Here is a 26909-nt window from a genome sequence, read left to right on the forward strand (position 1 = left end):
CACACAGCTTTACACACGAACACACCCCACCAAACACAGCTGTACACAGACACATAACTACACACAGACAGCTGTATATGGACAAAGCCCCCCAAGTGATGCTCCCAGATAGCCAGCCTCACCCCCCTATAATACAACCAAAGTTAGACACTAAGCACAGCAACACGTGCACAGAGTCACATAGCCATCCACACAAATACAGCCACGCCCAGCCACAATCACATCCTGATGCCCACTTGGGCACAGCCTCACCCAGGACCACCATGACCCAACCCATCCATGGTTACACATAAAAGACCAAAGGCATGCGTGTGTTCACATGCACACACACAGATACCCAGCCACTGGCAGGCACAGAGGGGATGTCCTCACCGGCTGGACAGAGAACAGTGTCAGCACAGGCACACTCTAGCCACAGACACAAAGGCATCCCTTCGAAGCAGACTGAGGCAGGCTGTGAGCTCCCCACTCCTGAGCCCCAGAGGGCACCCCATGCTCAGCTTTCACACCCCTTGTCCTGATCTGCCTGCTCTCCAGCAGCCTGGAGGAGCCTCTGGAGCTGCTGCAATGGAGGGGCAGCTGTCAAGTGGAGCCAAAGAACAGGGAGTGAAAGGCCTCCAATTCCCCCTACCCCACCCCACCCCAGGGTACCTGGCCAAGTTCCTTCCTCTCCTCAGGTTGGGGGTGCTTCTGCCCACTCTGGGTTCCCCAAGGTGGAACAAACAAATGCACAGTACAAATCCAGGTGAAACAAAGAAAAGCATTTGCTTTATTCTGGGTCCTGGAAGCTCCAATGTGAATCTGAAAAAAAGATGTAACAGGGGTGCCAGCCCCGGGGGCTGGGTGCCAACAACAGTCCCGGCTCCTATGGCTCTGGGAGCTGAGAGGTCAGTGAGGAGAAGGCTTAGCCAGAGGCCCAGGGCAGTAGAAGTCAGGTCCACTTGAGACCCCTGGCCCCAGCCTGAGCCAGGGAGGTGGAGGAAGAAGAGGACTGAAGAGACTGCTCAGTTCCTTAGCAGGAAGGTGCAGGCTGCGGGTTACTCCTCGCCCTTCTCAGGGGTACTGGGCTCCCGGGGCCACTTGGCAACCCCCAGCGGTTCAGCCTCAGGGCCGACCCTTGGCTCCCCCAGGGGTCCCTCGCCCTCCAGGTCCAGCTCCTCAAAGGAGGAGCCGCTGGCACCCGATTCGCTGTAGCTGTGCTCACTGCGGGTGTCACCATCATCCCAGCCATGGCTGCTCACCCCAGGGGACAGTGTGGCAGCTGAAGTCTCCCGGCTGCCAGGACCCACCTCCAGGCCTACAGAACTCGTGTCACTCATCGTGTCAGTTCCTGGAGGAAGAGGGAGCAGAGGTTAGCTAGGGCCCCCACCCCCTCCTCCAGGGAGAGGACTGAGGCTCTCCCACCAGCCCAGCAACTCAGCATACACAGTGTGCTCATGAATAATAAAGCTGCCCCTGGCTCAAGAGGCTCATTCCAGCTGCCCTCTGCCCTGACTTGAGCTGCACTGGCAGGGCAGAGGGACAGAACAGGGAGGGAGGGAGGGAGGACAGCCTGCTGTATACTCCTCTCCCTACCCTGAATTAGCCTCAGCTCCCTGCACTCCCACAAAGCCTGCCGCCCCCCAGCCCCCAACAGTCCATTAAGGACCATTCAGCCCCAACCTGAGGAGCTGAGGGTAGGACAAAGAGACTTAAGTAGTGTCCCCTCCTCCACCCCCCATTTCAGGCTTGGAGAGAGGTTTCTCCAAGGCCAGAACACTGCCCATAAGGCCTGAGGACAGGAGAATGGACCAGGAGGACTGATCTCCTGTGTCCCTCCCCCATGCAGGGCTCCCCACGGGGCAGCCATATCCCTGCCTCTGGCCCACACTGAGCCCCAGTTTGAGGAGGAGGCTGGGGCAGGAGTGGGATGGAGAAGTCCTGAGGAATCCTCGACCAATTACATGGGAGGAGGGTGTTGGGACGAAGCATTTTAAGGACTTTCTTCCCCTATGCCTGGGTCACCCCAGAGGAGTCCTTACCCATCCCCAACCACTAGTGGCTCCTGAGCCACAATGCAGCAGAAGGGACCATGGGAGCACTCTGCAAGTGGCTGGAGAGCACTGAGATCTCTCCCAGCCTGCTCTCCCACCCCCAACACGTCCTCCAGGGCAGGTTCATCTGCCCTGCTCAGAAGCAGCCCCTCAATTCACCTCCTCAGGTCAGAGGCACTGAGAGCAGTTGGGGGTGGCAAGGAAGAGCAAAGAGCTCAGGCCTACTGTGCGTAGGAATCCAGACTGAGAGAAGGCGGATATGTCTCCCTTCCTGTGTGAGAGGGAAGGGGGCAGCTATCAAACATCACAGCTTCCTCAGATCCTGTCTCCATGGTGATTGAGCCCCGAGCCCAGCACAGCTGGGGACTGCTTGGCATTTGGGACTTGGCCTGGAACTTTCACTGAACCTCAGCTGGAGCCCAGGGTGAGGGGTGGGGTGGGGTGGGATCTGCTCCCTCAGCCTCCTTGGCCCCAAGATGACATCTGGGACCTACTGACAGAGGTGAGATGAGCCCTGTAAGTGCCAGGTTGCTGGCCCAGGGCCCTCTTCTTGCTGGGGCCTCAGTCATGGCTCCCAGAGTGGAGGTATTCAAGAGTGAGCCAGGACTACTCCCTGAATTATGGGTGGTTCCCTCAGACCCTGTGGCAGGGCTCCAGCTCCTCTTTCTTGCCTTAAATAATGATTGGTGCCCCAGAGGCTGCAGGCCTGAAAGGAGCAAAGGAGGGGGATAATTTCTCCCTGGCCCCATTAAGTTCAATCCGCCCACCCACCCAATGGCTCTCTTGGGACCCAGCTATGGGAACCTGTCTGCTTGCCAGCTAGCTGCCTCCTCCCTCTCCCAGTTCCTAGGCTAGGAATGATCAGAGGAAGGAGCCCAGGGGTGCCCCTTCAGGTCAGGGACCAGCATGCTGGGATGAGGACAGCCCCTGGGCACATGTGGACACTTCTGGCAAAGGAGTCCAAGGCAGGGAAGTGGCAACCCTCCAGCTCCATCAAGGTCTGCACAGGAGGAAGTCCAGAGTCCTGGGTCTGTGTCCCAGGGCAGAAGAGGCCAGGCAAGGCAGGGTAGCACCTAAATCCCGAAGGCTGCTGAGGCAGAGAATGAAGCTGCCACCTCACCCCAGTCCCTCCCTCCTCCACTGCCCACAGTCAGTGCAAGAAGATCAAATATTCATCGCCTCTCTGGAGCTAAATAATACATCAATGTAATAACAGGCGCAAGGCAGCTAATCACCCCCTTTCACCTCCCAGCCCAAGCGGGGGCCACAGCAGGGAGGCCGACAGGGACAGGCCAAGCCTTTGGCAGACAGGCATCCACCACACACTGCTGCGCAAGTGGCATGCACCTGGCAGGCAGACACCCAGAGTCCGCCCCAGGTGCCAGGGCAGACCCTATCAGAGGAGGGCAGACCCCTAGCCCCCACTCCAGGGAGTGGGTGGGCAGGCTGGTGGGTAGGAGAGGCCAAGGAGCTGGGGGCGTGGTAGCTAGGTTGCAGCCAGCTGTAGTGGGTGCCAAGCAGTCCTTCAACACCCTGGCAGGCGGTGTTTGAAAGGGGAGCTGGGTGAGGGGGAAAAGAAAGGGGGTGCAGGCAGCCAAGGGAGGTTGAAAGAAGGTCAAGGTGCTCCCCTCCTGCCCTGGGGACTGCCTTGGCCTGCTGACCTTGTCGTATGTCCTGTGCCCACTGTAGGGGCACTGAAGAGTGTCTGCCAGGCACTACCAGGCTGGTGGAAGCAGTGCCCCATGGAGGTAATTAAGTGGCAGATGAAGTTAACTGTGTTGGACATGGCCCCTAGGGAGTGAAGGCTGCCTCCCAGTACCCGCCCCCTGCCCCCGCCAACACATGTCTCTCAGGGTGACCTTGGCTGTTGAAGATTGGATGGACAGAGGGAGTCTCCTAAAGCAGGAGGTGAAGAGGGACAGTCACTCTCCTCCCAGCCCTGTACCACTCCCACAGGTCATGGACCTCCAGAGTCACATGAGGCTCCACCAGCATGGCCAAGCCTTAGACCCTCTAAGACCACCTGAGATGTTACCAGCAGGCCCCCTCGCCCCTGGGGACAGCTCAGGGTCATAAGAGGTCACGAAAGGGGGTGGGCTGAGAGCAGGCAAGCAACCTACTGGCCTGGACCTGGGGTAGGAAGGCTGGCTCTGATGGAAGGGGCAGGGCGCTGATCTCCTGGCTCCCCTCTGCATGCTCTCTGGTTCCTCTTTGACTGATTCATTGATTTATTTATTCTTGGTTGCATTGGGTCTTAGCTGCTGCACGTGGGCTTTTTCTAGTTGTGGCAAGCAGGGGCTGCTCTTCATTGTGGTGCGCAGGTTTCTCATTGCGGTGGCTTCTCTTGTTGCGGAGCATGGGCTCTAGGCACATGGCCTTCAGTAGATGTGGCTCGTGGGCTCTAGAGCGCAGGCTCAGTAGTTGTGGTGCAAGGGCTTAGCTGTTCCACGGCATGTGGGATCTTCCCGGACCAGGGCTCGAACCCATGTCCCCTGTATTGGCAGGTGGATTCTTAACCACTGGGCCACCAGGGAAGTCCCCCTGTTCCTCTTTGGAAGGAAGAAAGCAGCTGGCTCTGGGTGGGGCCCCATACTGGGGGACACTTTGTTCCTCTCCTTACCTTCCATATCCAGAGCCAATCTCACTTTCTGACGAGCCCACCCAAGTGATGCCTTTCCTAAGCAGCCTCAGCCCCCTCCCATGAGCATCCAGCTGTCTGTGATCTGTGTTTCCAAGGGTACTCCTGCTGCATCTGAAGGGAATCCAGGCAGGGTCTTTGTATCTGCATTGCCAGGGGTAACGTGTGAAGCCACACCTACAGGGATCTGCGTGTCTAAGGACAGATAACTCTGCACGTGGGTAGATGGGTCCCTTCTTCCACCTCTGTCAAGCTTCGCCTGGACACCCAAGTGCCACCCAGCCAGGGAGGAGGCCCCACCCTCTTCCCCCCGCAATACCCCTGCCCCGTACCTGTGCCGTCCACCTGGGCATCATTGGCCTCTGCAGGGCCCCGGAATTTCCGCTCTGTCTCCTTCACCTCAGGCACATAGAAGTCTCCCTGCCGTGCCAGTGGGCATATGAAATAGATCTGGTCTTGCTGGTAGATCTCCAGCCGTGGGTGGGCACACAACTTCCGCTCCTTGTGGGAGAGCGCGAAAGGCGGAATGAGCCCTACAGGGCCTCTGACCCACACGTCCCTGAGTGGCCCCAGGAACAGTCCATTGCTTATTCCCTCCCAGGGGGCTGGCTCCACTTCCTGCCCCAATCTCCCGAAGGCACCCACACAGCATCCTAAGGGCAGGGCCTCATACTCCAGGGGGCAGTGGTCTGAGGACCTGGGAGTCCTAGGACAGGTGCTAAAAGAACCCAGGAGCCTGGCACTGCTAATCCTGGGACCAAAATGCTGTTCCAGAAAGCACTGGTCCCACAGAGCCACAAAGCTTAGCACCCCAGACTACCCTAGGACAGGGACCCCACAGTCCTTGGCCCCAGGCACCCAAGCCAAGCCAAGGTCTGACCTGCCAGACTTGCCATCTCAGGATCCCATGGCCCTGACCTCCTCTCTGCCCTGGACAATGCTGACTGACCCACCAATATCAGGAGAGGCAGTGCCCCTGACTCTCAGGCCTCTAGTCCCTGCCCTTGCAGACATGTTACTGACTAACCCTGAATAGGAGCTCCAGGCCACGTAAACCTCTCTCTTACTCCCATTCCCCTGCTGGTTCAGGTCTATTCCAACCTCCGAGACTATCAGATGTGATTGGTTCCCACCCCTTCTCAGACCTGGGTCCTGAGTTTCAGCCGAGGGGGAGGTGGCAGACTCTAGGCTGGAGGAACAGACAAGACAAGTAGGTCTAATACTGGACACTGCCCAACTCCCCAGTGGGCTGAAGTGCCAGCTTATAGGGCCCCATGTGTAGACAGGCACTCCACTCCCTTCTGCGTGAACACAGAACCCAGTGCTCCATAGCCCCCAGTGTATGTGAAAGGGGCACAGACACATGCCAGAGCTGCCCTGAGACAGGCAGACAAACCAGAACAGGGGTCAAGTGCATCTTGCTCCTGAGCCTGCCCCTCTTCCTGCAATGGAGCACAATTATCCACTAAGATGATTGCAAGGACCCTGCCCTGTCACTGCTCACCCGCCAACCTTCACAACACGGCTATTTATAGCACCCGCCCGGCTCTCACCATGAGCTCTGAAATGAGCCTTCCACTTAGTGGTAATGAGAGACTTACTGCCTGGTGGGGAGAAGCCACTCCAGGACTCCACTTGTCTGCCTGCCTGGCCACGCTTAGGGCTGAGGAACCCCCCTCCAGTTGAAGCAAGTGAAGAGAGAGAAAAATGAGCCCCCGGGAGAGAGAGGGAAGGAAGGTTTATTTTATCCAGCCAGGGCCCTCAGCAGCCAGCTGGAGGCCACATGGGGGTGGATGTCCTGGCCCAAGGCCTAGCTGCAGCTCAGCCTCTGACTCTATGGGTGACCCAGGCGAGGCCTTTCGTCCTAAGACTCTGTGCGCTCGAACAGAGTGGGACACCCTAGCCCTGACACCTCCAGGGGCAGTGAAGGAAAGTCATTATTTTTAATAGTTTGAGTCTGACCTTCTTTGCTAACATGGGTACTCTTTTGGCCATCTAATGAGGCCATGTCCCCAGCTCTTCCCATCTCCAAACACATCAGTGGCTGCCTCTGCTTTTCCACCTGCCCACACACCCACCCCAGCCCTGGTCTTCAGGAGGAGGGTGAACAAGAAGACGACATCAGGAATGAGTAGCTACCAGGCTCTGGGGCCCCTCTACTGCCAGCACCTGGGGGCGAGCATCTGCCAAACCTGAACCCCACTCAGTGAACTGGGTCACGAGGCCAGGGTCAGGGAGGCTCCCTGAAGAAGGTCCAGGTCATTCCCTGATAGCTAGAGGGAAAGGGCCCCCAAACCCAATCAGGGCATGGCCTTCACCAGCATTCCATACTCTGGGCATTCAAAGGGTCCAAAAGGAAGCCGCTGAGAGGCGATCAGCTACCCGGAGGCCCATCTCTCAAGGGCTGAAGACAGTCGGCTTTTGGGGATGCTTCCAGGAATCAGAGCCTATGCCCACCCAGAAATTCCAGGGACAACCCTCGCCAACACTCAAGCCACCTGCCTAGTTTTCCTTTTGGAAGTAACAGGGATGATAAGAGGGAACAGTGCCCTTTCCACCCTCTCCTGGAGGCCAGGCATCAGGGTGGGTAGCACCAAGCAGCCACCCTTGCCAACTGCTCTGCCAGCCCCCTCACTGGCAGGCGGGAGGCAGCTCTCTGTGGCTGCTCTGTGCATCTGCCTCCTCCGGAGAGCCCGGTTCTGAAGTTGCCTGGCTGTGGACAGCCCCGTTGCCATGGAAACTGCATCCTCCATCCTTGTCGTCGCCTTCATCTCAAAGCCATCCGGGAGAACAGAGGAACAGGGGAGACAGAGGAGGGAGAGAAAACTGGCCTGGGGCTACCCAGCCCTTCCTTCCCTGCCCAGCCCTCCCTCATCACAGCATCCCACACAGAGAATGCCAGCTGCCCAAGCCTGTCCCCAGGCCCCTGGAGGGGCAGTCTAATACCCGAGCCCAGCCCAGTCCTACCCAAGCCACCTGGGGGACCCTGGCCCCCCCTACTAGAGACAGGCATGGAGCTAATTAAAATCTCATTGACGGCTCAGCCCAAATCATTTTAACACATGCCTGATCCTGTCAAAATTCAGACTCAGGAGCAGAGAAGGGGCAGGAAGAAGGCAAAGGCAGAAACTTCCAACCCAGGCCCATAGATGGGGGAGGGGCTTATAACTGTCCCTGTAGCCTCTCCTTGAGATCCCTCTCCACGTTCTGCCCACTGACCAAGAATGAGTTCAGTGGGGGGCTGGGGATGGAGGGTGGGGGCAGGACTAGCCATATGCCCTGTCCCTAAGTGATCAGGCAGAGAGAACAAGCCCTTTCCCTCCCAGCCAGGTGCAGTCTCTGAGGGAAGAGAGGATAGCCATGGGTCAGCTCTCAGGTCCTCTCTGCACAGCAGGAGCTGTGGCCCGGGCAGCGTGTTGATGACCTGGTAAATATTGGAAAATCATCGAAGTAAGGCAAGGCCAGCTGCCTCTCCGTCAGCTAGCCTCAGGGAGCCCTTGGAGAACTGACTGCCAAGGACACCAGGCCAATGTCACACTGGGCTGGTACTGCTGGGGAAAGGGGACTGACTGGATGGGCCTGGAGTCTTCCCAGCCCTGGGCACAACCCCTCCCACAGACCAGACAGCCAGAGGCTTGAGGAAGCATCACCAGGACAGGGGAACCTGCTCTGGCCACTGAAGCCACGGGCTATCTGATGAGGCCACAAACCAGGGCAACGCATTCCCACACGCAGACTCAAGGGGATCACAAAGCCCTGCTCCAAGGTGGGAGAGATGCAAATGTCTATAATCCTCTCCGCCTAACAGGAAGAAGTCAGCTAATCATGCCAAGGTGCCACTAGGAACTGCTAGAAACTGGATTCCAGAGTTCCAGTCCCTCAGACACACCTCCAAGGATTCCCTCCCCCCTGGGGCTTCCATAAACAGAAACAATAGGTGGACTTGGGACACCACCCATAATGCAGGGATTTCCAGGAGACCTCAGTCACCAGCACTCCCCACACCACTCCTGCACCAACACCAGGTGCTCACACCCCCCACAGGGGTGTCGGGAGACAAGGGAAGGAACAGCACACAAAAGGCTGCCATGGTGCCACTGCCCTGGCTACCTTGGGAACACACCACACACTCCCTCCTCACCTCAGGCTGAGCTCATGTCCTGGGTGGGGTGAAGCTCAGGGGTCCTGCAAAGGCACCAGATTGGCATATGCCGAGCCAAGGTTTCCCCACAGGACCCACAGTGCCTCCCCTGGTAGTTCTTACTGAATTAGGAGAGGGGAGGAGGGAAGAAAGAGAGAGGACTTGAACTACTCTCATTTGGCGTTCTGCTCTCAAACCATCAACCTGTGCCCTGGCCTGGGCTAGGGGTGGGGAGAGTGTGGCGTGCAGAAGAGGTCAGGCCCAGCGGGGGAGACAGGGTGGATCCCATTCCCAGGCTGCCCAGAGCCTGGGTTTGCTCAGAGCTATGTGGCCTCAAATCCCCAAAAGGACAAGGCAATGGGTGCAGGCCAAGGTCTGGGTCATGCATCTCCTAGATGAGCTCTAGGCCCAGAAAGGGATGAGGTCTGCTCTATCAATCTCCACCCCATCAAAGCCCTCTACTTCCTGTCTCACTGAAGTGAAGGGCCCTGGGTCTTCCTGTTCACTCTGAGTGGACCAGTCCTACCTGTCCCTCCACGCCAGGCTGAAGAGCTGGGCAGCCACACAGCCAGCAAACAGCTGTTGCATCCCACCCGAGGTGATGGCATCTCTTCACTGGGTGAAGTGAGGCATGCTCATTTTTAATTACACAGACACTGACGTGCACCCGCCTGCACATAGCAGTCCCTGCAAGTGGGGGCTCAGACCCTGGAGGCCCCTTAGGCAGCTGTTCTGCATCGAATGTGCAAAGTGATGGGGGAGGTGCAGCGGGGGCTGCTGCTGGAATGTGGCACATTGTTATTATTCTGCCCAGGAACTTCCGTCAACTTCCCTCTCCCAGGCTCCCTCTCATACCCAATGGGCCTTTCAACAGCCTCTGGACCAAAACCTAAGCCTGTCTGTGGGGCAGGAAGTGACAGCAGGAGGCAGCTCTGGGGATGCTGCAGTGCTAGCTAGCAAGGGAGAGCCTGCAGAAGGGATGGTGAGTACCCTTCCCCCTTGGAGCAGGACGGCCCAAAGCTCTGCAGATGAGAGGCAAAGGAGAAAAGGAATGAGATGGGGTTGCCAGGGACGGGACAGAGCGGGAAGGAAGTGGCAGAAAGAGCTCCAGGCAGGAGCCCAGAGCCTTGGCCTAGCTATTGACAAATGGGTGGCTTCTCCCTGGGTCTCAATCTCCCCAACTGTAAAATAAAGAGATTGGAATAGATGATCTTAAAATAAGTAAGGAATTGGAAAAGATGAATAAAACCTCCATTACTTAAAGACAATTGTACACTTGAAAAACCCAAAAAGAATCAATGGAGAAACTACGAAAAATATTAAGCTCACAAAATTAACAAAAGCACAGCCCATTTTTCTGTGCACTAATCAGCCAGTTAGAAGATATAATGGAAGAAAGAGATGAAGGCTCTCTTGGGGTCAGGTCTAGCCCAGGGCCGAACTGGGAGCCCACCCCCACCCCAAACGGCAGGGGAGGGGATGGCAGAGAAGCAAGGCTTGGGTGGGAGTCTGGGGAAGACTGCAGAAGGGGGAAGGTGTGAGGGAGAGCAGGGCACTGTGCCTGGCACCCCAGCCTGCTGTGCCTGCTGCCGCAGCTGCCTGAAGACTTTTCATTTTCACCTCAGAGCCGGCAGCTTGCCATGCAATTTACACCTCTGCTCATATTCCTGCTCACCCAGGCCATGGCTTCCTGCGCAGCCCAAGACGGGGGGCCTCAGCAGCAGTGGAGACCAGGGTGGGCTGGGGCTCTGAGAAGCAGGGGAGAGTAGTTCCCTCTAAGCAGGCACAGGGGGCACAGGCCCTTAAGCATCCTAATACCTGGGTGGGCCGGGCAGGTCCTGATCTGCAGCCATGCCCAGCCTTTCCCCAGGGTCCAGATGGCCAATACTCAACCCCAGCTCAGCCTTGCTCTGGCCTTCTGAGCCCTTGTGGAGCAAGAGCAGAGGGCTGGGGAGTGTGGGGGTGAGTACCCACACGGGGAGCTCGGGGGCTCAGACCTGGGATCCTAACACTCTCCCTTCCAAATCTGGAAGGGGAGCCACAGCCTCCCAGACGATGCTGCTGCCGTGGCAGGCTCCACAGCCCATCCCTCTCCGAGATCCTGCCGCTGTCTGCAGCATCTGTGCAGTCAAGGACCTTGAGCCCAGTTCAGCTTATAAGCCAACGAAAATGTTGCTGATTGATTATCCAGCAGCAGGAAGGCTGCTTGGTGCAGATGGAGCCATGAAGTCAAGCACCTGGGAGCCAGAGGAATCAGGAAGTGCCAGAGGGAAGGACAGCTGGGCAAGTGGGGATGGAGAGGTGGGGAGAAAGACAGAGGTAGGGGAGGAGGAGAAGGCCCTGAATTTCTCATCTCTGACTGGTACCTCCACTTGCTGCTCAGGAAAGACCTTCCCTCTGGAGCCTTAGGTTTCCTGTCTGCATAACCAGACAGACAGCCTCTCCCAATCTGAGGGCTCCACTAAAAGGCAGAGTTGTTCTGCTCTGGAGGGATCTCCCTCCTTGGAATCTCTCCTCCTTCCTTGTTCCTGAAATCCCAAGCTCTCTGGAAAAGAGCAAAAGAATCCTTCCTTGGTAAGGCCCATCTGCCTGGGGAAAAAGGCTCTCTCTGGATTGGTGATGGCCCAAGCCCACAGCACCATCCAGACAAGCCTCAGCCCCCAGGGTCCTGCAGGGCTGCCAAGCTACCATATCTGAGCTGGTATTTCGAGAGTGGTGGCTCCCACGCCCGCCCCAGCAAAGGCTGGCTTTGTGCTTTCATTACTGGGATAGGGGAGTGGGGAGGGGTAAAGCCTGAGAGGCTAAGGAACAAGTTTCAGGGCCCCAGGCCGGCAGAGGGGAGAGCCTTAGCCTCCTGTGTGGGTCCCCACACCTCAACATCCAGGGGCAACTTCCTAAGGGGAGTCAGGGAAGCCAAGCCTTGGTGTGTGTTTGTGGAATTGGGGTGGGGGCCTCCTCCTGGCCCGGGGAAACCTGGGAATGGAGAGTCACTGCTACTCTCTGCGAACTTCTGTTACTCTCGTTCAGAGTTTGACTGTGGCCTCTGGCTCTTCCTCTCCATCCCCCAGTGCTCAAGTCCTGTTCCAAAGCCAGCCTGGATGCTGCCATTCATCTGATCACACACCATTCGTGGCTCCCTAAAACCTGCAGGACCCAGCCTCATCTCTTGGGCCCAAATTCTTGCTTCTCCCCTGCACTCCAGCCACAGTGGATACACAGGCCATGCCCACGTCAGTGCCTCTGCCTGACCTGCCTTCCTAACTGGAGAACACTACCCATCCTTCAAGGCTTAGCCCAAATTTCCCCACCCCCAAAGGTTGCTTTGCCTTTCCCAGTGAATCCATCTCTCCCCTCCCCACCCCACTCCCCCTAGGCTAAGCCCTGTGGCTGGGAGAGATGGTGGGAGGAAAGAGTTCTGGGGGCTTATCATTCAGCCCCAGGTCCTGGTGCTACTGAGCACACCCTCCTCCCTGAACTGGGGCAGGCCAATTAGCAGGTCGCAGCCGTGGCAGGTAAGCTGGCCCTGGAGCCATCTCCACCTCACTGAGGGTAAGGACATGAGGACCAATAAGGCACCTGCAGCAGCTGCTTCCTGTGCCCAGAACAGCTGCCAAGGTAACCCTTAATGAGTCCCTGCTGGGCAAATGGGCAGCCAGGCTCTTCCTGCCCGTTGCTTCTGGCTCCCCCAGCAGGCTCCCAAATCGACAGCCTCAGCCCGTGACTCTGCCCACCAGGGCTGGAGACAGAGGGTCAAGTGGGTGTTAGGCCACAGTGCTGCTATCATCCCAGGCCCACTCTGGGTACCACTCCCAGTGCATCCCAAGCTCATGACAGTCCTCAGCCTCTTGGGCCCAGTCCCAATCATGGACAGGGAAGAGTGGCAAAAGGCATGTAGCCATCAGTGATTCTCTGCCCAAGGGATCCAGTCTGGACTTGGCCACTGCTTCAACTCTTGACCTTGGGTAACCTCCCCTCCCTAGGTCTCACTGTCCTTACTGGTAAAACAATGGGGATGCTGGCTTTGATTAGGACCCTATGCCTGCCTCCTAGCTGGTTCCTTCATGCCCCAAACAATGCCACACAAAGGAGGGCCCAGTAAATAACTGCAGAGTAAGTGACTGAGCTGAGATACCAGGAAGGCCTTCCTTATTAAAAATAAAGCTCGGGAACTCTCCCACATTAGCTCAGCAAAGGTGATGGGCAGGGAAAGAGACGACCCCAAATTTCATATCCCATGGGGGCTTCCTTACCTGGATTCCCACTGCCAGGACCATCCTGCTCCCTACTGGTGTTTTGGCCTCAGTGTGGACTCAAACCACCCCCATCACTGACTCCCTCAAAGTCACCCAGACAGGCTGAGGGAAAACAAACACAGGAGATTGTGAGCCACTGCGCAGGACCCAGACTCTGACCATGCTGCTGGGAGCTTCCTCCCTGCTCACGCTCAACAGGATGACCCACTTCTGCAGGCACCCTGCTGAGGCAGCTGAGGCCCCCCGCTCCTTAGTTTCCAGCTGGCTGTCCCTTGACACTGCCAGCCTATCACCCACCACTCGGGAATTCAGTCACATCCACTCCAGGGAAATCTCCACTGTGACACTCCCCAGGGCTTCCTCCAGGTCCAGCTTCCAGCTCTCCCAGAAAGTGCCTCTTCTGGGAACCCCTCCTGCCCCTGCCTGCACAAGGGATGAGTCCTGGCACCTCCCAGCTCCACGCACACTGTAACTGCCACGGCGTCCTCAGGATCTAGAACAGACATGCAGTTGGCCAGGGGTGGAAGAGGCATCTGCCCAATGGTGTACCCCTCTTAGGACAGAGGTTTTCAAACCAGTTAAGTCTCAAACATCCTCCTCCAAACAAAAGCTCAGGAGGTCATCTGATGTGTAAAACCCAGAGGCAGAGCTACTCCAGCTGAGGCAGGTAAAGGTCTGCGTGCAGCCCCCTATCCCTGGCTGCCAGCCACGGAGTCACCTTAGCACAGCCCCTAGGCTCTGGCCCCCAGAGCAGTCTGAGAACTAAGGTCTGGGGTCCCTGCTCACAGCTGTCCCTGGTAGAACAGCCCCATCAACCCAGCTATCCCAGAACTCTACCACCAAGATTCCCCCACTGGCTCACTATACCTGCTCTGCCTACCACACATCTCCAATTCTATGGAGAAAGAGCCACTATCTGACCTCCAGGGCCTGCCTGCATTTACCCAGCCAACCAGCCTCCACACAGACAACGCCCTGTATCTCCCTAAACTCAGGAGATGCCCAAACATCACAAGGAGACCTCCCTTGAAAACCTGGGGAAAGCAGAGACCCTGGGGAAGGGGGTTTATGGAAAAGATCATAGATCCTGTTGGAAGGAAGTCAGGCACGGGGGTCTTGGTTGGCCAGTCTAACACTCTCAGTGATCTCCTTGCCAACTGCAGACAGATATGAGTCAAGTACCGAGCTCAGGGACCTCACACACAATCCCACACGTGGGACCCCAGGCCTCGCACTCATCTCTGGTCTGCTCCACGTGCCCCAAGCCTTCCCTGGCCGCTCATTAAGACTGGTCTCACCTTGTGGTGAATTTTGAGGCCTTTGCCTATTGTTCTGGGCTGACATCTGGGCCCCACCTCCTCTGTGACCTTGCAATTTCAAGGAAGCTCAGTTCTCTCCTTCAGCTGCCAGAAGAACCCCCTTCCTGGGGCTCAGGGAGTGGTCTCCTCTTGCCCTGGAGGCTAACTCCTTGGACCCTGGTGGAGCGGCCTGACAAAGCTGGGGCATCTTCCACATAGACAAATAGTCACACAGAACCCAAGGACCCCCCCCACACATGCTGTCCCAGAGTGCCTGGCCTGGGGCCCCCAGTGATTTACGTGGAGAAAGGCAGACTTCCAGCCCCTATAGCTTGCCAGGCTGCCAAGCTGGGGAAGCCTGGCCAGAGAGCCAGGGGCTGCCACACAGACCACAAAGCTGGGATCCAGCCATCCTTCCAGAATCCCCACAAGAGCCCTGACAAATGCTTGTCTTTGGGTTCCTCACAGAGAACCCCCAGGACCTTGCTGTCCCATGAGACCAATCCTGTCCCAGGCTCAGACATCTGCCACTGCCGGAACAGCAGCTGCTCTCCACCTCCCTCATCCAAAACTCTGAGATCATTCACCTCCACCCCTCGCCCCAGCCTCTGGGGAAGCAGGTGAGCCTGCCAAGCCCTCCCTCCCCTCCTCTTGGCTACTGCCTCCCTCACCCCTCCTGAAATAGAAAGCCGACGGGCTCCTGTCACTGCGTTTGAAGCAACTCCACAGCAGACCCAGCCTCAGATCCAGAGAAAAGCCAGTGGGGTGGAGAAAAAAGACACACGCACATGTACGTAACATGTACATACACGCACGCACGCACAGTTAAAGGCAGCCAGCTGTCAGGGTTGGGAGAGTCAGAAGCGCTCAGAGTCTCATTAGCAGCCTCTTTTCTCTGGTCTCAGGGCAGTGGGGAAGAGGGCAGGTGTGAGAGCGAGCCTTACATTCTCTTCTCTCTGTCACCTAGGCCAAGAGAGGCACAGGGCCACCCCCTGTCCACTGCAGGCTGAGACCAACAAAGAGAACTGGCCCTTTCCTCGTCTTTCACCTGGGTTTGTTCCTCACCCCCAAAACCAGCAGAGCACCTGGGCCGTGCCTCCACTGAGGGCAGCCCGGCATCTGTCTCACTCTCCCAGCTGGTGGTCAAGCCCACACAGCATGCCTCGCAGACATCCCTGAGAAGCCCCTTGCATTGCCCCGCACCTGTCAGGCTTCCTCATCACAGGCAGGAGAGAGGATGGTACACCCCCTGCTGCAGCCCCAACCCCAAGAAAATCAAGCCCAGAGCACAGCTGACGGGCTCCCACGGGAGGAGGAGGTAGGGGGAAGGGCTTTCATCAAAGAGGTGACGTCAAAACCAGGCAACTTGTGAAGCTGTCAGTGGCCAGGAAATTTGGACAAAGGTGTCTAAAAATAAACCCCTGAAGCCAAGAAAAGGCTGTGGTGGCTGAGTTGCTCGCCACCACACCACATGTCCTGTTCTGAGGTCTGGAACCCAGAAAGTCTCTTCCCTGGGGTGCTCCTCCAGACTGGCCCTTGAAGCTGAGGATGACACAGACAGGACCAGAGACACCACACACCAGCCCTTCCTTGGGTGAAATGCTGAGCAGGCCTTAGGCACTGATGTCTCTCTTCCTGCCCTCAACACCAGCCAGCTCCCCCACCTCCTGCCTCACCCTGCTCCTCAGCCTCCGGCCCGACCCCACGCCCAGCACCCTTCTGGCTGCCAACCTCCAGCTCACAAAGGAAATCCTCCTCCATCCTCCACATGCTTCTTCCCTACCACAGCAGCCCTCCTGTTTCTTCTTCCTGTCACCTGCCACAGCTGGTGACCCAGGGCCTCATTTATTCATTCCCAAGCCCTGATACCAGACACTTAACCAGGACATGTCTGAGCTCCCATTTCCATCACCAAGGCCCTGTCCCTTTTCCCAAGCTGCTCTGGAGAACAAGCTACCAGGTTCTTCCAAAACCGCCAAGTTCACATTCTTGCTAACTTTTTTCTCCTGTTCCCTGATCCCAGCCACACTGGCCATGCCCACTATACACTTTGCTGCCTCAGCCATCCTCCAGGGCAAATACTGTCAATAGGCTCATGTCACCAAACATATTCACCAGCCCAATCCTCTCTGAACTCCAGACTACACACATCACTGTGGACTCCACACCCCAACTAAGATGTCCCTCAGGCAGATCCCCTGACACAGCCCACAGAGCTGGCCCCCCAAAACCAGTTCCTCCCTCCGCCCTGCATACCTCAGTAGAAAGCACCACTACACGCTCACCCACCTGCCCTGCCCAGAGGGGACTGCAACCTGTGACTCCTCCCACTCCTTCCCCTTCCCATCATCCAACCATCCACAAATCCATCAGTTCTACCTCCAAAACAAATTGTCAGTCTCCACCCTTGTCTGCATCTCTACAGCTACTGCCCCAGCCCAAGATGCCGCCATGCGCGGCAGGATTCATAACAGCTTCAAAGCACCTCCACCCGGCCCCCATGAGCCACGGTCCAGCCCTACCCTTCCCAACGACAGCAGAGCCCATCTTGCACAGGCGCAGCTCGGATCCTGGCTGGAACTCTGCAGTGACTTCCCACTGCCTTTAGATCAAACCCACGCTCCTCACCCTAGCTCTGCCTAGAACATTCTTACCGCCCCTCCAAGGGCTCTTCTAGGATTTTGCTTGAGAAGTTACCTCCTCCGAGAGGCTGTCCCTGACCACTCTGTACACTTGGTTCCCCGCCTTTTCTCACCCTGTACTTTCCTAGCATGTATCCCGTTTTTGTTTGACGTTATTACCTATCTCCACACCTCACTATAAATGCCTATTTCGTGCATCAATATCTCACACCACATCCAGCATAGCACCTAGCACAGACACTCAATAAATACAAGTTGAACAGATGAATAAACAATCACTTCCAAGCCCAAATTGGGGTCATTTCCCTAGCACCCAAGTTTACAAAATGTTTTAGAGGAGGAGTAATTTACAACAGGGAAAGTTTGTCTCAGGGCCCTTGCTCTGCAGGGCCCAGCAGGATAGGGACAGGGTGGGTCTGGAGTGGGGGCTGAGCACTAAGGATGTCTTTGTTCCAAGTCAGAGCTTAAATGACAAGACTGGGTTTCTGAACAAACTACCCATACTCCTGGGAGATGCTTGGGGCCCAAGAGGTCTCGGGTGTATGGAAGAAATGCCAGCAGCCTCTGCCCATCTTCCTAGCTCCACAGGCACCTGCTCCACGAGGTGCTGCCCTCCCAAAACGGCCTTTTCCTCCCAGGCTAGGCAGGTCTCCCCAGCACTCACTCAAAGGACTGGCTGCCCCCTGACACACACACCAGACTTGTGTCTCACCTTGATGTAGGCGTCCAGGGCAGGATGGACACGGCGGGTAGCCAGCCAGATGGACAGGGGTGTGGTGTAGGGGAAGGTGGCCATCACCACATGGCTGGGTGCCGGGAAAGAGAACACCTTGAAGCCAAATTTCTGATAGAGTCGGATGAGCTCAGGGGAGGGTGACTCCTCACCTTCACTCAGAATGCTGCCCACCGCACAGCGGCACTTCTCAGGGGGCACCTGGGGAAGCAGAGCAGGGTGTCAGGGTTGGGCAAAGGAAGGAGGCCCACAGACCTCCTGCTTCCTGGCTTCTGTGCCAGATTGGGCCTGACAGAACCACTAGCTCCAACAAGCCACGCAGCCCCAGACACCATAATGGAGATGACAATTTCCTGCTGAAACCCGCTGCAGGACTCTCCATCCCTCCATTGCACAGGGCAGGCCCCTGCCTGCTGTGGAGGGGCCACAGAAGGGCTGGTCAGGAAGCAGAACTGAACTCTGGGTTGCTGATCAAACTGTGTGAGATCCTCTTCCCCAGGCTCTTAGGCAGGGCCAGCCATCATCACCAGGGCCTCAATACCTCTTCTCCAACCCACACCCTATCCTAAACCCTGCCCCACTTCCCAAGCCCCTTCTTGGCTGAGACTGCTGGTTCCCCCTAAGTCTCCCTGGACTCCTAGTACCTATACTTCACTTCACCCTGCTCCCCTCCCTCCCCTGGCTCCCACAAACCCCACCCAGGTAAGGGCTCCTGTGTGAGTCTCTAACACTTCCTAGGCCTGACTCCAGGCCTGAAAGGGCCAGCACTTGCTTTTCCTTCTGGTATCAAGGAGTCCCAGTTTGTCTCACCTCCTGCCACCTGAATCTGTACCAGCCCCCAGGAGTATCTCTTCCTAAATCCAAGAGACTTACCACAGACCTTTTGCTCTCCATCCCAGGTTTTCCTCAATCTGAAGGCCCTACTCAGGGGCCACTGACCCCTAAATTTAAACTCCTTCTATCTCCACTTGCTCTTCTCCTCAGCCTACTTTCCCAGTACCGTAAAGTCATTTTTACCTGTCCCTGCCTTCCCATTAGCCCTTTCCAAGTCCTGTCAACAATCCCCCAGGCGTGTCTCAGGCCTGCTCTGCCTTTCTAGTCTGGCCAATTCAGCCCTGTCCTTGGAGTCTCACTTTGCCTGAAACTTGGGCACTGACTCCCACCTCTGCGTAGTCCCTGGGGGTCACCTCCCACTCTCTGCAGCCCCGGTCCCCTTGAAGCCTATGTCATTAAGCATAACTCAGAGCTTTCGTGGCAGGAAATATGGTTCAGTGGTCAGGACCACAACTCTGGAGAGAGGCAGGCCTGGGTGTGAATCTTGAGTCCTGTGCTCTGGATGAGTCCCTTGGTTTCCTGAAGCCCCAGTTCCTTGATATCAACTTACAGAGTTTTTTTTTTTTTTTTTTTTTGTGGTACGCGGGCCTCTCACTGTTGTGGCCTCTCCCGTTGCGGAGCACAGGCTCCGGATGCACAGGCTCAGCAGCCATGGCTCACGGGCCCAGCCGCTCCGCGGCATATGGGATCCTCCCAGACCGGGGCACGAACCCGTATCCCCTGCATCGGCAGGCGGACTCTCAACCACTGCGCCACCAGGGAGGCCCCAACTTACAGAGTTTTAAGATACTTCACATGAGGACTGAGCATGGTCCAGCAAGTGCTCCATACTTGTCAGTTATTAGTAGCTATGACACCAGCCAAACAAGTAATCATTGGCGCAGGATGCCCATCTACCCAAACCTCTGAACATGTAGCTCCTTCCTGCCCATCCTTCAGGTCCAAACACCCTCTTGGAGAGCCTCTCAGGATGGCTCAATGGCAACCCCCACAGACTCCAATACTGTGCTGTAAACTCTTACCCACATCAAGTCAACCTTGCAGCTCAGTCACTTCTCTCAACCTCACGCTCCTCCCATCCTACCCAGAGGCGCTGGAGAGCACTGCAGTACCACCTCTTGTCTCTAGATGGTGCAACTGCCCCATTCACACCCAAGACTTGAGGCTGGCCAGAAAGGCAGGTGGTTCTGGCAGGCCTCCTGCTGACAGACCAAGGGACAGTGTCTGCAGCAAAGCCCATCTTCATGTTCCTAACTAACCCTAGTGACCTATGCTATACAAAAGAAACATCCAATACAGGTTAAACAGAAAAATGGATGGAAGGTCAATTGATAATCTCTTCTCCAACACCTGGCCTGCCTGGGTTTGGGTCCCAGGGTCTTGATCACCTCAGCAGCCCTCACGGACCTTCCACCTCCACATCCTCCTCAGTCCCCCCAAAGCACCAGAACACCTGTGATCATCCTGCTTAGAACCTCTCAATGGATCCCAATTCACCTCTATGATGAAACTCCCGAGGCCAGCATGCAAGGCTGTCTCAGGGTGGCCCACACACACACTGCCTGGATTTGTCCACACACTGACCTAGCACTCCTTTTCTGCATCCCTAGGCCTGAGTAGGGGCCAAGACCCAGGTGGGCAGGCGCCCACTAATCATGTGAGTGGCAGAGGGAGAGACAAATCCGGGCTCTGGCCAGCCAGCCTTACCAGCCTCCTCTCCCACCACACCCCCACACAGAACTATTTGCAGCTCCCCAAACATGCCACATCCTCCCATGCTTCCTCCCTTTGCGTAGGCTACTTCCTCTGCCTGGAATGTCCTCGTAACCCTACTGCAGAGTCCTTTCTGCCTGGGAAACTCAACCATCCTTCAAGACTCAGCTCAACCCTCCTCCTGAAAGCCTCTGTTGCTCCTCACTAAGCAGCCCCTCCTCTCTGATCCCAAAATGCCCACCAGAGGGAGCAGGTCTTGTGCTGCACTATAACTGGTGGCCTCTCCTTCTCCCCACCACTCCAGGCCTCTAGGCAGAAAGGTCCAGGATCCTGTGCACAGAAGTTCTTCAGTGATAGTACAGGCATGCATGCATAAACCTGCTCGCACAGGCTCTGCATCATGAGCAAACCTCCTCTCCCTCTACCTTGAAAAAGGAGGAACTCTTGTCATGGGGGAGGGAAGCAGCTTATAAGAAGACAGGGCTCCTGAGATCTTGGGCACAGGGACTCCCTTCCTGTCTGAGCAACTTTTCAATTCCAGAAGTGAGAACACTTCCTGCCCCTTCCCCTGTCCAAGTGGCTAAGGGGCAGACTCGGAGGTTACCCAGCAAGCCCACCACCTGCTAAGCAGCCCCATACCAAGCGGGAGCTGGGAGACAGCTGAACCAGGCACCAGCAAGGAAGAGATGGGACAGGGCCTAAGACAGGCTGGGGAGTGACAAGGCTGGTCTCAGAGCAGGGGAAGGCTTTCCTGGGCTCCCAGGAGAGCCCAGGCCTACCTCCAGGGGAATGGCCCACTGAGATGGTCAAGGGCCCAGAAAGGAGGAGTGTCTTGATGGCTAGAAACCCCACCCACCTTGGTTCAATACAATGTCTTTATTTGGGCCTGACCTTCAAAGGGCAGGCTGGGCCTTCCAGTTCTATCTGCCTTCTCCCTTCCTTCCCTGTATCAGTCATTTCTCTGGGTACCTATGACCAGAACAAGAGCTGGACCAGAACTAGCACCAGCAAGGAACCATACCAGGGAGACAGGGCAGTGGCCAGACCCACCACCAATTTCAGTAAGGCAGGCCCATCCAGAATCTGCCCTCAGAGCAAAAGTGCTAGGAAAGAGATACTAGAGTTATCTCCTTCAGGCTGTGAGGCCTCTTGAGTCCTAGCATTCTAAGAAGAGGACAGTCTGCTTGGAACCTACAGCTTCCGGGTACAAGATGGCCCTACTGCCCCTTCTGGAGAGGCCTTGCAGTACCTTGCTGACTCTGCTGTGTGAGGCCATAGCGAAGAGAGGGTCTCTGCCTGGCCAAGACCTCACTGAATCTGGAAACTGGACAAGATCAGTAAATTCCAGGATCCAGGAAGAAAAAAATGGTGTCAGCTAGCCCAGACCAAACCCAGCCTTTGGGTTCACTAGAAATGGGCCACCCCAGGTCCATAACCTGCATAATCCGACTGGGACAGCTGCACTGTCTGCTAATCCCAGACCCAGAGGGATACCTTGACTCCTCCCTGGCCAGACTACCCAGCCCACCTTTCCACAGGGGCCCACAGTTAACCTGCTGTAAGCAGAAACCTAGACTCCATCTAGCAGAAAATCATCATGGGGTACCTGGGGTAGGCGATGGACTGGGCCTCCAGGAAGCATCAGCTCAGCTCACATTCCCATTGCCCTTGTTGAGGGCTCAATCCTGGGAAATCTTACTCCCTCACCCCACCCCTTCCCAGGCTCCATGTGACCTCAGTGCCTCCAGGGAGAGGAGGGGGCACCATCCCCACATATACTGAAGGGGAAGTACAGCACAGGCCTACGTCGGTAAACTCTTACTGGCCTCAGCCCCTGCAGACGTGGTGACCGCAAACCGATTCTCAGTGGACTAGGGGGAAAAAGAAACTTCAGTGTGGTCTAGTTCACTAAAGGCAGTACCCAACCGCCACCAGTCCCCTCCCCAAACCCCTCCATGCCTGGAGGCAGCACCCTCTCCTAGGCCTTCCCCAGGTGAGCGGAACAGGCTTCCATGCCCCACCGGCCTCAGCCAAGCTCCCCACAAGGGCAGGCAAGCAGGCAGGTTACTTAAGCCCCAAACACAGCAGCAGAGGTGGTGGCAGCAGAGGGTGGGGCAGGAGGAGGAGGACCAGGCTGGCAGACAGGACAGGCCCATGGGCATGGCAACAGCAGCCCCGCCATTAGGGCCTGTTCACAGGCCAGAACTGGTTAGGATCAAATAAGGTGCTCAGGGTCCTCTCCACCTCCTTCCCAACACCCAAGGCTCCCAGAAGAACTAGGCCCAGGAGGGGAGGCAAAAGTCACTGTCCAAGCAGGAGAGAGAGGGCAGAACTATACAAGGGCAGGACAGAACTGGATCTGTGTGTGTGTGTGTGTGTGTGTGTGCCTGTGCTGAGGGAGGGGGGGTGGAAAGGTGGGGACAGATCCTTGACTGACTCTGGAATCACCCCCTTCCCTTGGCACTTAGAAGAGGAAATGACGAGACTTCCCTTCTGGTCCAGTGGTTAAGACCCAGCACTCCCAATGCAGGGGGCCCGGGTTCAATCCCTGGTCAGGGAACTAGATCCCGAATGCTGAGACTGGGAGCCTGTGTGCCACAGCTAAGACCCGGTGCAGCCAAAGAAATAAACAAATAAATATTTTAAAAAAATCATTGACTTTAAAAAAAAAAAAAAAAAAGAGGAAATGGCCACACTCCATGAATGTGGCGCCCTGGAGAGGAGAGGGACACCTATGAGCCACTGCCAGGATCTGTCAACTTCTTGCCACATGCTCCTTCCTTCCTTCCCCCCAACTCCACCAAGGCCCTCAGGGATGAAGAACAGAATCCTTCCTCCTGCACCACAAGAACCACTCACCCAGATCTTACAGGCTTATCCCATGAGAACTCCAAAATATAGGGCTGGCTGGCTAACTGACACACAGACATACATATGTATCTCCAGGATATATGCTCAAGCAGCATCTCACATGAAATGGTCCACTGCAATCGCCACAATCTTGCCTTGTTGGTACCCTTTTCTGTGTCACTTCCTGAGCCCAGAGCCAGACCAGGGGAGCCTCACCAGGCCTTTCTCAGGAACCAGCCTCCTTCTGTCCAGCTGAGGCCTGGAAGGGGTGTGGCTGGAGAGCTGTCAGTCTATATCTCACGGGGGTGGGCGGCACCCACAGCACATGGCCACCTCTCACCTGGTCACTCACTGCCCCACTCACAGAATCTGAAATAGCCTCACTTCCTCCCACACTCAGAGAAGCAGGTTCTGGCTCCTGTTGTGCTGTGCTGGGGAGGGTGGAATGGGGATGGGACACTCCACAGTTCAGCCTACATCCTGTCCCTTCCTTCTGTGAACCATAATATGCAGGGCCCCATGCTGGACACCGCTGTAGGAGGCAGCTAGGGAGCAGAAAGCTTGGCTTCTTGGCCTTTCCCAGGACTGGATGAGGTCTGTCTTTCAGGCTTCCCTGACACCCCCCACCCCCACTGAGACGGCCTGAGGGCTGGGCCCCTTGGTCCCCACTGTGCAGCAGTGCCCAGGACAGAGTGGCACAGACAGGGTGCTCAAATATTTGCTAAAAGAAAATAAAAAAGCATGAGTAAACTCAGATAGTACCACAACTCCTGCTAACTGCTCCTTAGTCTCCTCCTCTACAATATCAGCAGTGTGGAACCAGAGGCTTCAGATCCTTATGGGCCAGATAGTCTGTGATAGCCATGAGCACCATGAGCATCGCAGGTGTCAGGGTGTGACCCAGCTCTGAATAGGGACACAAATTTCTTCCAGAGTGACCCAGGACTGGGATGGACAGGATCAGAGGGGCCACTTTGACATATATATTCATTCTCTGTGCCAACCAGACGGTCACAGCCAGGCCTAGGGCCTAAGCCTGGGTTATGAGTGCCCAGCCTAATAACCCCTCATCACACCTAATTAGCATGAGTGTTTTTTCCACCCATTTTTTGTTGTTGTTGCAACAACTTCTTGAGGGCAAGGTACTGGGGTGAATGCCTCACCTATGTCACTTAATTTAACCCTTGCCAGCCTACCTATAAGCAGGTATTTTTAACATTACTCTGCAGATGAGGAAATGGAGGCTCAGAGAGGGTATGTGGTATGCCCAATATCAAACAGCAGGACAGTGGTGAGACAGAATCAAAACCCAGGACTGCTAACCTCGAGTCTATCCTCTCAGGCCGTGGGCTCCCAGACTGGTATCAAAGTCGGGCTGTGCCCAGCCAACCCTGGAAACCCAAGTCCCACCACCTCAGACAGTCCACCACACCTCCAGGAGAGCGGTACAGTGGGCTGCTTGGAGGTGGCTGGGTCAGGAGGCCATAGGGAGAGTGTCCCATGCCAGGATTCTTCTATCTCACTCCTCCCTGAGGCAGCCTCCAGCAATGGCCCAGAGGTACCGTGCTGCCTTGGCCCTTTCCCATTCTGGAATCAGCACCTCCAACTCAAGAGGCGATGTACTGCTTCTGGGACAGGACATGCCGATGAGGAGAGAGGCAGCTGCAAGGACCCTCATCCCTCCCACTGAGGTCTTGCAGAGGGTTCCAACTGGGTCAGATGTGGAAGGCGGGGCAGGGACCAGGGGAGGGTAGAGGAAGGACAGGGACTTACACAAGAGACCCCTGCAAGGGTGGGGGCCCGGCATCTGGTCTAGGAGCTTCCCATAGCCCAGTGCCTGCCCCATCCCACTTGGGCCCCAGTGTTCTTGACTGTCACTTAGTGCCATCTCCGAGCCATGTGACCTCAAAACCTCAATGTCTACTCATCTCTCAACCAGGCCATAGCACCTCTCACCCAGACCCAGCCCAATCTCCTCGATGGCCTCCTGCCTCGTCTCCTTCCCTCCTCCACCTGCCATCCGCTTAGTTTCCTAAATCAAAGGTGGCAAATTGTGCTGTACCTTTCCACCCAACCTACTGTACCTCCCACCACCTGGCCCAGCAAACCCTTCTACATCTTTCTCCACCCACCACGTGTTCACTTGCCACACTTCCTCTGTCATCCGACATCTGCAGGCCTGCACTTTGCAGTTCCCTTAGCCAGGAGGCCCTTCCCAGTAAAGCAAAATTCTACTCATGACAGAAGACCTCCTCTCTGAGCCTCCCTGGCAGACTTGAGGCAAACCCATAGCTCGCTCAAAGTTCTGTGAGCATCGAACACAGTGTCTTGCTGGAGATGCATCTGTATAGGGCTGACTTGCCAACCACACAAAGCTTCCTGAGGGCAGGGCCACATCTGTTCATCTCCAGAGTGCAGGTGTCAAGCAGAACCTGGCACAGAGAGGGAGTCAGCACACCCTTGTTTCGACTGAGTACCCCATTGAGGCCTGTTCAGCACATGGTATGGAGACTATAGGCCTTGCCCACTTGAGCTCTCCAGGCAAGAAAACCAGAGCTGGGGATTCTCAATGCCTGGTGTGCCAAGGTTCAGAGCTGGAGGCTGGAGAACCCTTGGCAGAGCTAACAGCCCATGCAGCTGTGGGCAGCACCACCTCATGGCATGGCAGAAGGCCACATTGGTGAGTCCTGATTCACCACAGGCTGTAAATACAGCCATATGCCCACAGGGTGCCACTGATATCAGGTTAGTCTCTGACCCCAGCATCTTGGACATTCTGGACAGCTCACCTGGCTCCACCTGCCCCCAAAGCACTCTCCCAACCAGGCAGCTTGATGTCCAAAGAAATGCCTTATCCCTGGGCCAGGGGCCACCATAATGGCTGGAACATTCCACCTTCTTTCAGCACGAGAGCTGAAAGAGGGAAGGCAAAGAAACATGGTATGACCCCAAAGAGAGGGCAGCATCTAAAATGGCCTGGTCTTAGACTGCTGGCTTCAAATGGGGCTGAGGGAGGGAGGGAAGAGGAGGCAACAGACCAATGCCCCCTCAGAGGCTAGGGACTCACAGTGGTGTAGCCCCCTGCACTCAGAAGTCCATGGGCAGAGACAAGCCAGGAAAATTAGATCATGACAAGTAGAAAGCCAGCATATGGATGTCTGGAGCAGAAGTCCAGATTAAATCTGGAAGGAGCTTCAAGCTCAGAGAGGAGGTGATGTGCATAGCCAGCTCAACGATTTTCCCACCCCTCCTCAGAAACCAAAACACCCCTTGCCCAACAAGCCCCGCCCCATGTCTGTCCATGGGGTAGAACCCCAGCCAGGGCCCAGGAGGCTCCTTACCATGCGGGGGTTGTCATAGTAGACGGCAACGGAGCGGAGCTTGGGGGAGACACTGCAGCTCTCTGTGAAAAGCCGCCCAGTCTCACCGTAGGGCCCCACGTGGAACTTGTAGGCCACGGTGACGTTGCGGATGGGGGGTGAGCCAGCACTCACTGCCACCCCGGCCAGCAGCCCTGAGTACCCAGCAAAGGCCAGCAGCGTCAGCAGCAGCAGCAGAGTCAGGGCCCCAATCAGGCCTAGGAGTAGCAGGTCCGACATGGCTCTGTGCCCCCCACGCCGCACCCCAAGGCAGCTGCAAAGGAGACAGAAGGAAGAGGTGGCCGGTAGCCTGTCTGACCAATGTGCCCACCTTCCCGCCAGCCAGTTCTGGCCCAACCTCAACCCTGCCTTGGGTGCTCTGATGCGGGAGAGGCAGGAGCCAGAGGTGTTTACA

General features: G+C 56.4%; 1 protein-coding gene across 1 annotated transcript; it reads right to left on the bottom strand.

Annotated features, from left to right (window-relative positions):
- Positions 1–746: 746 nt before the first annotated feature.
- Positions 747–26768, bottom strand: TEX264 (testis expressed 264, ER-phagy receptor). Its single transcript, XM_079713393.1, has 4 exons — positions 26477–26768; positions 17718–17939; positions 5004–5172; positions 747–1330 (listed from the first exon to the last, which is right to left on the bottom strand). Exons 1-4 carry the CDS (start codon positions 26732–26734, stop codon positions 1038–1040), a joined length of 942 nt encoding a protein of 313 aa, XP_079569519.1. The 5' UTR covers positions 26735–26768; the 3' UTR covers positions 747–1037.
- Positions 26769–26909: the final 141 nt, after the last annotated feature.

This window comes from Hyperoodon ampullatus, assembly GCF_949752795.1.
Source record: "Hyperoodon ampullatus genome assembly, chromosome: 10".
In the NCBI taxonomy this organism is placed as follows: domain Eukaryota; kingdom Metazoa; phylum Chordata; class Mammalia; order Artiodactyla; family Ziphiidae; genus Hyperoodon; species Hyperoodon ampullatus.